The sequence below is a fragment of the Lissotriton vulgaris genome, chromosome 5, assembly GCF_964263255.1.
Source record: "Lissotriton vulgaris chromosome 5, aLisVul1.2, whole genome shotgun sequence".
Lineage (NCBI taxonomy): Eukaryota > Metazoa > Chordata > Amphibia > Caudata > Salamandridae > Lissotriton > Lissotriton vulgaris.
This window is the reverse complement of record NC_141693.1, coordinates 824641375-824655371: the sequence shown is the minus strand read 5'-3', so window position 1 is coordinate 824655371 and position 13997 is coordinate 824641375. Positions and strand designations below refer to the sequence as shown.

The 13997-nt window shown below is 46.7% G+C and overlaps 1 protein-coding gene across 1 annotated transcript in view; it reads left to right on the top strand.

Moving 5' to 3' along the window:
* Positions 1-13997, top strand: part of LOC147711652 (polyunsaturated fatty acid 5-lipoxygenase-like) — a 977760-nt gene that overhangs the window by 271038 nt on the left and 692725 nt on the right. The window contains exon 6 of the mRNA XM_086922317.1: positions 6156-6328. Coding sequence (XP_086778443.1) covers positions 6156-6328 — 173 coding nt within the window. The remainder of the gene's footprint in view (positions 1-6155; positions 6329-13997) is intronic.

Below are 13997 nucleotides of genomic sequence, written 5' to 3'. Positions count from 1 at the left end.
ACATTGTTTTACCAAACTATGATTCCTACATTTAAACACTTGATACATTGTCTGCAATCCTATATGTATGTTATATTATGCATGGTTATTTATTATTTGTGTGCTTATATAGCGCTGGACTCACTCCCGAAGGGGTACCTCCGCGCTTCGACCGTTGCGAAACCCTTCCTGGCTTCCCTGAGAGATGGTCCCTTAATGGGTATCTCCAGGGTGAGACCAGGCATCCCCAGCGGTCTGGTGGGGCCGTTAGTGAAGATGAGGCAAGCTAGTGCCCAGAGTTGCCGAGTGTGATCGCTGATCAGAGTGGGCACCGAGGCGAGAGAATTATCGAGTCCGCTGACCCTGGTTCAGAAACCTGCCGCGTCGGGAATCGAACCCTGGTCCCGGGCCGTCCTCTGCTCTCGGGTCTGCCGCCTCTAACCAGTGAGCCACACTACTTCACATTTATCTTATATTTGGATGCTCTTACCAAACTGTTAAACAAGGTTTCTGGTGATGAGCTAAGCAATAGACAGCAGAAAAGAAAAAAAATATAGGGAAGCAAATTCCAAAATCATCAAGCCTTTTCATATAAAATTAGAGGTCAGAAACAGCTTATGCTGTCTCGAAACATGGCTGTGGTAATGCACTTGCCCTATCTCGGTCTATCTTATTTGAATTTTACTTCATTATGACTCAAAATACAAATATGCTTCTTTAATATTTTTCCTGCATTTGTTGATCATGCAACCCACCCAAAAAACAAAAACGTTTTTTAAAATATGAGATAGGAAAAGATCTGATAGTCAGGAATAAGCAGGGAATTAAATATTTTCCTACAACTTTCCTGTATGAGAAATTTAGCTATGGCGCCCATTAATTTAGAGGATTATCTGTAACCCTATTACATATAAGGCACACGTTTCCTGTTTACGCCATGATGCACCTTAAAACAGGTGCGCTGAGCGCAAACGGGGAAAGTGCGCCCATCATCATCATCATCATGGTTTTATTGTATGATTAATTAAAATCTTTACAATGTTTACAGACAATAAAAAACAATACAACAACAAATTTAAAATGCAAGTCAAAAATTGTCATAGAGTCTGATTGTTATGTGTCAGTAGTCGTTACGGTTATCATAATCCTCGGACACAGCATGTTAAGTCCATTAGTTTCAGTTTAGTCATTATATCGTCATTAAGTCTGTTCCTTTTCTAGTAACTGCTTTGTTGCCATGGACATGAATTTAATTCCCCGACATGAAAGGATGGGAGAGACGCCACTTAGCCACCGTATGACCGCCTGCCTACATGTACGGATTTTCAATGTGTTGAAGATTCCCCAAAGATATCTTCTTCTTAGGGCTTGCAGCGCAGGACATACACATAGTATGTGTGACACTGTTTTGTTCTTGTATCCACATAGTCTGCAGATTGCACTTTCTGATTTTCGTTTCCAGGAAGGCATTAGGTCTTTTGTAAAATGCATGCCCAGACGGTACGCTATTAGAGGTTTTTTTAGATGTGACAGTAGTGTTGAGCTAAATAGACTTGCGGTTTTTGGATGGAATAAGAGTTAACTACTGTCCAAGCGTGTCTCCGTTTACTTAGGATTTTTTTGTCTTTGAGCAAGGAGATCTTTTTTGCCGAACCATTTGCTATTTTGCAAAACTGCTTGTGGTCAATGTTTTTTTTCCACACTTCGTGGAGTCCAAGGGTTGGCAAACTCTGGTTAAGGAATTCTCCCCAATGGGTGGTGTTCGGCTTGTCTAATAAAAAGTTTCTTTCCTCCCAGCACATGTTGTCCAAGGAGTCACTGGGTGCAAGTCGGATCTTGTGGCAAAATTTTACAAATGTCGAGTTTGACCTAATGTCTTGATTTTGTAAACCAAATTTTAGTCGAACTTGGGCTGCCGATGCTGCTTTTGGCAACCCAAACACCACTTTGTATATTTTTTTTTGTAGGTTGTTTAAGATTGCTGATTCGCTCCCGAGCCATCCGATTAGTCCGTAAGACAAGGTAGGTAATTTGAGCAGCCATGACTTTTAGTAAGTGGGTGTAGTTTGGACCACCCACTGTCTTTTGCAGTTGTCTATATGAGTATATTAGTGATTGCGTCTTCCCCCTCAGTACCTGAATGTGCCTCTTTTTTGTGTTACCGCGCTCTATGGTCATCCCCAGGTATTTGTACGAGTCCTGTTCTTCGAGGAGAGATTTGTTGGTTGTCCATGTATGAAAGTGCGCCCAATTTTGGTGAATGCACTTCCCTCAGGGCCGCTGCGAACTCGTGCTGCCCCTAGGGCAGCGCATTGAAGTAAAATATGGAGCACATTCATAGGAGAGAGTGATCCCCCTTGCCTTGCAGGCGGGTACTGTGAGTGACTGCCCCCACCTGTAAGGGGATGGCTGGGGGTCCATAATATAGCCTCCTTTCCCCCTCCAAAGTCTGCATTTAGTGCACCTCCTTTTTGCAGCACAGTTTCAGTATGTTTGCTTCTGCTCACACGTCCATATATGGCGCGGGTGGAGAGGCAAAGTGATTCCCTCATTTGCATGGGACTGCTCCCCAATGCACATGAGGGAACACCCTCTAATGATATTGCTGTTGCTAGATGTTACTAATTGTGCACCAGTGCTATTACAGAAGGAGCTGCACAAGCCTCTGTGGCCCCTTCTGTAATACCAAAGTGCCCTGGGGGCACACATGCCTATTGCATGTGGAGAAGCGTGGCTCAATGGTTAGAGCGGCAGACCCTGATGCAGAGTCTGGCCCGGGACCAGGGTGCAATTCCCGCCTCAGTGGCTCTTGGACTCAATCTCCCCGGACCTGATAATTCTGGCCCCGGTGCCTAGTCTAATCATGGGTCCCCCTCTGTGACTCTGGGCAATAGCTTGCTTAATCTCCACAACGGCCCCAGCAGCGCTTGGATGCCTGGCTTCACCTTGGGGGTGCCCAGGAGTGGACATCTCACAGGAAAGCCAGGAAGGGTTCCACAGCGGTATGAATACAGCGCTACGAGACCTCTGGGTAGAAGGCGCTATATAAATACAAACACATTTACATTTACATTTACCCCTGGGGCACTCTGTAATATGGCCCCTGGACAGTACATTTGATTCAGTTTGATCTAGTTCAGTGATATCCAATTTTTCTTACATTAAGAGCTACTGTTATGGTTCGAAATGTACCCCAATATAGGCTTGGGTAATCACTTATCCTTTCACCTACATTTACCTTGCCATTGTAGTACATAACAGGTTTGTGCTGACCTTTTACCTAGTTAGTTGCTGCACTGAGGCCAATAGAAATGGGTGATCAGCCAGTGGTAGGTCTTATCTTGTCCTATAACTATGTATAAGGGTCATCCCTGTTGTCATCCTTCGGCCGACATGACACAGCAAGGTAGAGCCCCTGAGAGCACCTTTTGGGTATGTAAGAACCATATCTTTGTTGAGGCAGGGAGAGGAGAAAGACTTTCACGTGATATGAGACGCTGAGGTTCCTGCACGCAGACACTCCTGCCTGCAGTGGTCTGACATCCCTCGCTGGGTGTCCATCTTGAGACCAAGACAGGGTCCTTCATTCTCTCACATCAGTTAGTGGGGTTGGCTCTATCCTACGGGGGTAGTTGGCTATAAACCTACATACATGCTAGGTACACTTAGGTCAATCTAGTTAGGGTTAGCATTGTAAGAGTATGCCTTATTACTGTCATGCATCTATATATCTGCATATAGCTATTGTTTTAGCAGTATGGTAGAAGTCCACCATCTGTTTACTCTTTTGGATTCCTCCTTTCGCTCGAAATGTGTTATGTACCTTTCCAGGCGCAGCGCCGGGACGCCTCTTAGCTGGGGCAGCTGTGCGCTTAAAAATGGAGTTAACATAACATAACATAACATAACATAACCGTTTATATCTGTTTCTGTCTCATGGTTGTTGCAGCACACATATTTTACACTAGAATTACGCTGGTAAAATAAATGCTTCTTGAAAACTTTCCCATCATTCATTTTGTGTATCTCTCTGAGACAAAGTGAGCACAAGTGACTGTACTGTTTCCATGATCCCTAAGGGGACAGGGTTGTCATGTTCAATAGTTGCCCAAAACTATTTTTTTCCTTGGTAAGAGGAGTTCATAGTTGCACGGTGAACTAGCTGGTATACAGGCAAACATATCCAGTGGGGTTGTCTGGAATCAGTCTGGACACCAGTTCTACAGTTTGTTGTCTAAACGTGCAGATCCTATATAGATTTATAGGAACTACACAACACTACTTATATTCAATAAAAATCATCCTGAGCTATTAACACAAATTAACAGCATTACAATAGTGACCACTCCAGACAAGATTCAATTAGTGGCCATTGCATGCAGGAATACTAATGGTGACTACCTCAGTGCATCAGGCAAGGTCACTAACAATAATTTCAAAAAAGCGTTATCAATTTTAATTTTGTAACCCTCTAAGTGTCATAGCAGTCATATATGCAATGCCCCTGGTGTCTAATAAAAAAAGCAATAACACTCCCCAACGTAGAAAAAATTATCATGTAAATAACAGCCTTAAAATATTTTTTTTCTCAAACATTACCTTATCAGTTCAAAAAAATACACACATTTTGTTTTTGTTATGTCCTTCTGCTGCAGCTGGCGTGAGGGGGTGAGGCGGGGCTGAAGACGCTCAATGACTGTTTGGTCGGTCCTCTTGGGCCGCCCAAAGGGTAACAGTGTTTACAACTCTGTCAATACCACGTGCGTTGGTAACAATGAAGACATTGTATTAATCATAGTGATTTTGGAGCACACAGCGACTTGCACTAGATGTAGTGCAACACCAGGGAAAGTGTTGGATTTTAAGTCCAACACATTCCCTGCTGTTACGCTAACTGGAGTAGGAATAGTAATGTATACTATTCCTAAGTCCAGCACGCAATCTAGTGCAAGTCATAGAAACGACTTGCATTGTAATGCCATGTGTGGTAACAACGCGGACGATGTAATGTCCGCGTTGTTACCTACCGCGATGTAATATGTGGCGTTGTAATGTCACATATTCCTGCCTGCAAAACAGTCATGCACACTTCCCCTGTTCTCCATGTAGGCTGCATTGCAGTCTGCATGTAGAACATGCCCACCTCTCCAGCCCCTGGCTGAGCGCCGTGTCACTTTGCTCAGACCAATCACAACGCAGGATTGCAGCGTTTTGCTTGACTGCGGTGTGCTAGGATCCCTGGCGCTTCCTGCTTTCTGTCTTCTCAAAGAAGGGCAAGGACGCAGTAGAGGCGACAGCGGACAGCCTGCTGGCCAGCCAGGAGGTAAGTGATGATTTTTTTTAACCAACACCTCTCGCCTGCCCCTTCCCCAACCACACCCCCAACCCACCCCACTGCTTTGGGAGGTAGCTTCCGCAACTGAAGCTACACACCGGACAACCCTGCCGTAGACAGTTATATATCATGCTAGGGAGATTTTCTACATGATAGGAATAGCACACGATACATACTTTTGCACTCCACGTTAATTGATTTTAACGAACGTAAAGAGAGTAGATATAAATGTGTCATTATTCAAAAACATTTTCACTTTTCACATACCCTAACATGTCTGTCTGCTACATACAAATGCCACTGTAAATTATGGAGACACTAATAGTTTCCCTAGCTATTTTTATGCAATAAAAATTCCTTTGATGTTGGAAACAAGCGTACCCACATCTCAGGCCAGCTGGTGTTGCTGATTTGAGTAGAAACAGAAGTGTGCTCCAAAATCACTATGATTAAGCATGCAGTGATGCAACATTGCATATTAATACATGAAATATTACTACTAAGAATACCAGAGACTAATTTGGCAAGTCAAACCTGTTAGAATATGGCCTTGCAAATAGTCCCCAAAATGGGGAATCACATGCAAATCTTCTACTGGGATTACTTCATTCCCGCAGTAAATCCTTTTCCCAAATTTCCAATAGCTGTTGTATTGTTAATTACAGCGCACAATTAATGTCAAAATTTCCCTAAACATGGCTTTAGGGTTATTGTTTCTTTTTCCTCGTGGAGAGGACAGAATTGCTCACATTTTTGTTACCTTAGATTTCTCAATGTGTCAAGTAAAATAGTATGATTTTCAGGTTTATAAGTCAATATCTGTTACTTGTCTCTTCTTTAGATTGTGTGATGCAGCGCTGGCAGGAAGACCTCTTTTTTGGATTCCAGTTTCTTAATGGATGCAATCCAGTAATGATCAAAAAGTGCCAGGAAATACCATCTAAATTTCCAGTCACTTCAGAAATGGTCAAAGCTAGCCTTCAGCGAAACATAACACTCGAAGAGGAACTTCAGGTAAAGCAGTTAAGCGATAAGCACTAATCCCTCTAGCTTTCCTTACATGATGCATGGCGTCTTGCAATGGTGCACAAACTCTGTGTTGGGAAAAATTCACTAGCAGTTCAAAGGCTAGGCTCCTCAAGAAAGGGGCGATCTTGGGCCCCCTCAGCAGTAGAAAAAATACCCCAAACCCTCTTTAAAAATCAGTTTGGCTTAATCAATGTTTGTGAACCACAGGTAGCCTTCTGGCACATTAAAGCCGTTTATGAATAGTTCACAAACAACAGTGATTTGTAAACTATTTGCAACCAGTCTGTGCTCCAATGTGCACTAAGGAAGAGTGAGAGTTGATGAAGGGTATAGGTGAAGGCCTCACCTGGAACCCACTGCAACCAGTGCATGATGGAAAGCTGTTTGCTGCAGGCACTGTGTTGAGCACAGCTTTCCAAACTTTTCATGTTGGTGACAATCTTTTTGGAGAGGCATCATATTGTGACACAGTAAGGCAGTGTAGCGAGCATTCCCGAACCACCTAAGGGGGGTTTGATTGGGGGGGGGGGGGTTCTCCCCCCGGAAGAAAATGTTGAAATACAAGTGGGAAAATGGTCTCCCTCTGTCTCCATCCCACTGTCGCCCTCCTCCCTCTGTCTGTCTCCGTCCCTCTATCTTCGTCCCTCTGTCTCCGTCCCTCTGTCTACGTCCCTCTGTCCACATCCCTCTGTCTCCCTCTCTCTCTGTCTCCCCCTCCCTCTGTCTCCCCTCTCTCTGTCTCCCTCGCTCTGTCTCCCTACCTCTGTCTACCTCGTTCTGTCTCCCTTTCCTTCCCTCTGTCTCCCCCTGACTCCCTCCCTCTGTCTCCCCCTGACTCCCTCCCTCTGTTTCACTCTGCCTCCCTCCCTCTGTCTCCCTCTCCCTGTCTCCCTCTCTCTCTGTCTCCTCACGATCCCTCCCTCTGTCTCTCTCCCTCTCTGTCTCTCTGCCTCTCTCTCTCTCTGCTGTCTCAGTCTCTGCCTCCATTTGTCTGTCCCTGTCTCTGCCTCTACCTGTCTGTCTGTCCCTGTCCCCCTCCCTCTGTCACCCTCTCTCTCTCTCTCTCTCCCTCAGTCTCCCTCCCTCTCTCTCTCCCTCTCTGTCTCAGTCTCGGTCTCTGCCTCTATCTGTCTGTCCCTGTCTCTGCCTCTATCTGTCTGTCCCTCTCTCTGCCTGTCCCTGTCTCCCTTCCTCTGTCTCCCTCTCCGTCTCTCTGTCTCTGTCTGTCTCTGCCTCTATCTGTCTGCCCCGTGTTGCATCAAAACAACGCTTACCAATCACTTGGTGTCCAGATTCTAACTGCCAAGTTCTGAATGACCTAACGGTCGTTTTTTAGAATACTCAAGCCAAAAAGGTTCTCAGTCAGGAGTGGTAAACAGATAGAGGATCAAAATCAGGAAGACCAGAAATATACCGGGTTGCAGAGAGAGAGAATCTCCAGAATCTCCATGCACAGAGTACCTCCTTAGTAGAATCCTGTCCTGTCCTGTCCTTCTCAGTAGATTCATGTCTCCTGTTAAGATTTCTCCCTTGGATAGCCACTTCTCTGATGAGGTCCACGTTGGAGCGCCATTTGAAGAAAGTAGAAACCTTCTCAGGGGTCTCACTTATACCTGGTCCTTTTAAACCAACAAAGAAGAAATTGGCACAGAAGCTGAAATATAAAATACATATTTATTAACCTCAGATGAGGGAGACTACGTCACACAGAACCCTTAGCAACTGTATGAGGCAGTCTAAGGAGTACAGAAAACGGGGGCCTTATATATGCTTAGGGTTACATGGTCGGCATAAGAGCAAGGGGAGGTCCTGGCTCATGTAAGCACGCAAAATTCCTAATATGGGCATGCAAGATCTGCTTGCTCAACAAAGTGGGAGGAGAGTTACGTTTCCATACAACAGCACAAATAGCCTGACAATTGTATAAGAGGAGCAGGTGCATTCTACTAGCTAGGCCCTTCTGAGCATGTGCAAGGCTCTGAAAAGGGAAACAGCACATGGCGAGCACATGGCTAACTAAAATGGCTGCCAAGTACAGACATGGCTTTCAGCTCATGCTAACAAATCCCTGCAATCTTTAACAGTGTCCTTTGTTCTATAACTCTTACTTTCAATTCGGTTGTGGGAGCTCTGCTCCAGCCGCGCTACCTGCTGTGCCTCATTGTTTCCTTTCTCAGCAGCATTTAGGGCATATTGGTTGTGGGAGCACTGCTCGAACCTCATCGTACTTGCTCTTTTCCTATTCAATCTTCCTTATTTTTCAAAATTATATTCAACTGTGGTACTACAGTTGCAACTAGCATGATATTAAATGACTGCATATTCCACAATTTCTACACTTTAAAGGTCCTGATGAATCGCGGATAATTCCTTAGGCGAGAAACATGTCGACCAGTTTTCCATCCATCTTCATCTAGTGCCACCATACCTAACTAGGTGGTACCCAGTGAGTTGGATTCACATTTTTAACCGTAGCGGGAGACCCACAGAATAAAGTAGTACTTTTTGGTACTCCCTACTACATTTTAATCACTCTACAGGCTATTGATTCCATCTTCCCACATACCCGCACTTCACCATAAGGCAGTTGGATTAAAAGATCTCCGATAAAGAGCCCCTCTTAGAGGTGAGCCCATCGGGGATTGCACCGCCTCCCCGATGAGGAGCAACGCCAATGATGAAGCATGACACCCATTCGGGTGTGTGAGGCAAATACATCCAACAAAATGGATGCCCTAGGGTGCCACATGTACACCCCCGGTCACGCCACATACTCATAACTCTTTTTCAGGAACGGTTTAGCTACCCATTTTGTTTACAACTACAGTTGCAACGCCAGCAAAGTACTTTTACTGCAACTTTAACTCTCCCTTTGCATTTTCCTCACAGAGGGAGTCCTTCTCCTGCATTTTTACTTTATGTTTATTTTTGATACAACTGTGACAGTTTACTTCCAACTATTACTAACCATTTCTTTTATTGCAGATTATTTTTTATTACTAATCTCTTTTCTTTCAGGTTTTTATGTGTTATTCAGGTCATTGTTCTTCTAAATATCTTCTTCCGACAATGCTTTACATCCTCCTCCATTTCTACTGGAGCTTGAAAGAGTGGCCCAGGTGCCTGCCTTAGAGAGAAGAGGCAGGGGACGCGGGAAACTGGCCCCTGAAGTTCCCAGGAGGAAGCAAACCTTTAGGGGGATGCCCTGGAGCCTACAGGGGAACAAGTGGCTGAACTGGGGAACTACCTGAGCTGACCCATTGGCAGCAGGAAGGACGCCCCTTCAGGGAAGAGTTCTGCGCGGACCAGAAGAAGTGCCCTTCTCTTGTGGGTTTGCGGCATGAGGCTGCAAACCAGGCAGCAGGTGATCAGTCTGGATCATATTGGATATACTTGGAGAATGGTCTCATGTATAGCGAGCCGAAGATTGCTGAGCTTGGGTCAGCCCATTTGTTTGTGGTACCCCTACTGGGTCTGGCTCATGATGTGCCTTTAGCATTTGGGGCAAGACAAGACCTTTGAAAGGCTTGTCACCCACGTTTACTGGCCTCAAATGCCAAGAATTCAGATACTCATTGCAGGACTTGTCAGACTTGCCAGGCAAGTGGCAAGAGTGGGAGGAAGCACAAGCCTCCTCTCCAACTATTCCCTGTGGTCAGCACCCCTTTGAGAGGGTGGGTGTTGACATTGTGGAGCCTATGTATCCCAAGACAGCCATGGGCAACAGCTTCATCCTGCTCTTGGTGGACCATGCCTCCCGGTACCCAGAAGCCATCCCTCTATGAACTGTAATGGCCCTCGTGGTGGGCTGTGCATTGATGGGAATTTCCTCCCGAGTGGGGATCCCCAGAGAGGTGCTGTCAGACTGTGATACCAACTTCATATCTTAGTATATGAAGTCCCTGTGGCAGGAGTGCAGTTTAATCTATAAGTTCACCACTCCTTACCACCCCCAAGGTCATGGGCTGGTTGAGAGATTCAACCGGACCCTGAAGGGCATGATTATGGGTCTTGAGTAGCCCATGAGGCATAAGTGGGATGTCCTCTTACCATGCCTTTTGTTTGCTTACAGAGAGGTGCCACAGAAGTCCTTAGGGTTCAGTCAGTTTGAAGTGTTGTACGGCCATCTTGTGAGAGGACCTCTGAGTTTGGTGAAAGAAGGCTGGGAGAAAGCTCCCAGTAAACCTCCCCAGGATGTATTTAGCAAAATGCTGGCCTTCAGAAAGCAGACTAGGCATTTCAGACAACTCACTTAGGCAAATCTGGAAGCCAGCCAGGAGGAAATGAAACGTTGGTATGATCAGAATGCCACTCTGATCGAGTACCAGCCTGGAGAAAAAGATTGGGTCATTGCCCAAGTGGAGCCTTGTGCATTCTAGGAGAAGTGGACCGGACCATTTGAGGTGGTGTAGCCCAAGAGTAACGTCATCTACTTGATGGACTTGCAGTCTCCTAGAAACCCTTTGAGGTCCTGTATGTGAATCGCCTGAAGTCCCACTTGGAGAGGTCCGAGGTTGGCATGCTGGGATGGAAGAGAAGACTGAGCCTCTTTCTGACCTCTTGTCTTCCCAGGAGCAAGATGGGTCAGCGGACGGTGTGAACCTCTCTACCACCCTGACCCCTGAGCAGCAGAGTAAATATCGCCAACTTTTAGGGCAGTTTCCTGACCTGTTCTCCCTGACCCCCAGTGCCACTCAGTGGTGCGTCCATGATGTGAACACTGGGACAGTCCTCCAGTAAAATATAAGATTTACAGAGTGACTGGCAGGGTCAGAGCTTGCATCAAGGAGGAGGTCTCCAAGATGTTAGCGCTAGGGGTGATTGAGCCTTCAGACAGTCCTTGGGCCAGCCCAGTGGTCTTGGTCCCGAAGGCTGCCGCACGCTGTGCCACGCCAGAACTCCGGTTCTGTGTGGACTATAGAGGGCTCAATTCAGTCACCATGACTGACGAGCCCCATCCCCAGAGCTGATGAGCTCATCAATCGTTTGTGGGCTGTCAGGTGCCTCAGTACGTTTGACTTAACATCTGCGTACTGGCAGATTGCCTTAACTGATGGGGCAAGAGAGAGGTCAGCATTCTCCAAACCAGATGGGCACTAACAATTCTGGGTAATGCCTTTTGGGATGAAGAATGCCTCTGCCACCTTTCACAGATTGGTCAACCAGGTGTTGGCTGGAATGGAAGATTTTAGTGCGGCCTACCTGGATGGCATTGCAGTGTTCAGTGCCACTTGGGAGGAACATCTGCACCACCTCTGATAAGTGTTGAAGGTGCTGCGGAGGGAATGCCTCAAGATCAAGGCTAGTAAGTGCCAGATCGGGCAGGGTTCCATGGTGTACTTGGGGCACCAGATTGGGAGCAGCCAGAGGGCGCCCCTACAGCCCAAGATTGATACCATTCTGGCTTGGGACTCCCCAAGATCCAGACAGAGGTGAGAGACTTTTTAGGACACACAGGATATTACAGGAGGTTTGTCAAGGGGTATGGCAGCATTGTTGCACCCTTGACAGAGTTGACTTCCATCAAGCAGCGCAAGAAAGTGTACTGGACTGATGCCTGCCAGAAAGCTTATGATGCCCTGAAATCTGCCATGTGCACGGTGCCCGTGCTTCAGGCGCCCCGCTTCTCAAAAGAATTAATTGTGCAGACAGATGCTTCAGAGCATGGTGGGGGGCTGTGCTTTCACAGATGAATGAGGAGGGCCTAGACCAACCTGTAGCCTTCATTAGTAGGAGGTTACTTCCACGGGAATAGAGGTGGAGTGCGATTGAGCGTGAGGCATTTGCTGGGTCTGGGGACTGAAGAAGTTGAGACCATACTTGTTTGGGACTCACTTCCGGGTTCAGACAAACTACAGGTCCCTCAGATGGTTGATGCAGATGAGGGGTGAGAATCCAACACTGTTGAGGTGGTCCATTTCCCTACAGGGGATGGACTTTACGGTGGAACACCGCCCTGGTACAGAACACGTCAATGCTGATGGTCTGTCCAGATTTTTCCACCTTAGTGAAGAGAACTCCCAAGAGGGTGGGTAGTTCTCCCCACATTTCAGCTGGAGGGGACACGTGTTAGACTTGGCACTATTGGTGTGGTCTCTCTTCCATTTTTTCTGTTGCCTCCTGTGTTTTTGCTGGTCCAGATGCTTTGGGCACTTTGCCACTGCTATTTAATGCCAGAGTGCAAGTGCTCCCTTTTGTAAATTGTTGTTATGGATTAGTGATTCCATGATTGGTTATTCGATTTACTTATCAGACCCCAGTATAGTGCACCGTGTGTGCCCAGGGCCTGTAAATCAAATGCTACTGGTGGGCTTGCAGCACTGATTGTGCCACCCACAGAAACAGCTTGTAAAATGTGGCTCAGGCCTGCTATTGCAAAGCCTGTGTGCAGTCTGGGACTGCCATGTCGACTTGGCAAGTGCACATGTTTGCCAGTCCCCAAAACTTCCCTTTTCTGCATGTTAGTCACCCCTAAGGTAGGCCCAATGTACTACTGTGGGCAGGGTGCATTATATGTGAAAGGTGGGACATGCCCTGATGTGTGTGGCCTGTCCTGATAGTGAAATTCTGCAAATTGTGTTTTTCACTATTGCAAGGCTATCTGTTCCCATAGGCCAGAATGGGCAGTTTATTTATAACATCTTATAAACATAACTGACCCTGGGAACCAGATAAGAAAAGCTTAGTATTCCTAAGCTCAGAGTGTTAAAGTGCATACTTTAGTGTGGGTGATTTGTACATTCTGTGTTTGAAAATACCAATTTTAGAACATAGCTATATTCTTGCCTAACCATCCAGTGTGCCTCTGCTAGGTTTGTGTATGGCATGTCTGGCTTGTGAGTGACAGGGGCTGGAGGAGGGCAGCAGCTCCGGCAGTCTGATGAGTCCGGGCTGGGTGGAATGGACCTGGTTGAATTTAGAGTAGGGAGAGGAGATTTCCTTTCACCTGCCTGGGCCTGGTCTGCTTTCAACAATGCTGTCACCACCTCCTGCCAGGAAGCTGCAGCAGACAGGACAGAACTGGTTTTGGCTGGGTACAGACCCTCTCTGCCTTCAGAGAACAAAGGATTTGTGTGTATAAAAAGTGGGACCCAGATCCCAGAACTTCAGATCACTTCTGGGGAATCAAGAGGAAACCTTTGCCGGAGAAGCTGAGGAGGAATACTGCCCCTGTGCCTTTTGCACTCTGGGGTAGGCCTGCAGTGGCTGCTTGCTGCCAAGGAATTTGCTTTTTTGCTTTGTCACCTTTCTTGATGAAAAGATCCCCAAGGGCTTGAAACTGAGCTTGTCTCCTGTTCTGAAGTCTAAGGAACACAAAGACTTCACCCCTTCTGTCTCCCTACATCTGGAACTGCTGTTTCAGCTGCTACAGAAGGAAATTGCAACATTGACGCCGGCGAGTGACGCTGTATCCTGCACCGAAGCCGTGAGCGCTGCTCCGATTTGCGACGTAGGCCCTCCCCCTGCTGCCATGCCGCATCGACTCTGAAGCTGACTCCATCATCACAGGGTAGATCCTTGACGTGGGTGAACCCTGACTCCTTCGACATCGCGCCATCATAAGGAACAGTGGTTTGGGCGCCATCGTGATGTCACCTCCCCGACTCAGTAAGGAACTGTCGTCTTGCCACCCCGCGATGCAGTAAGGAACAGA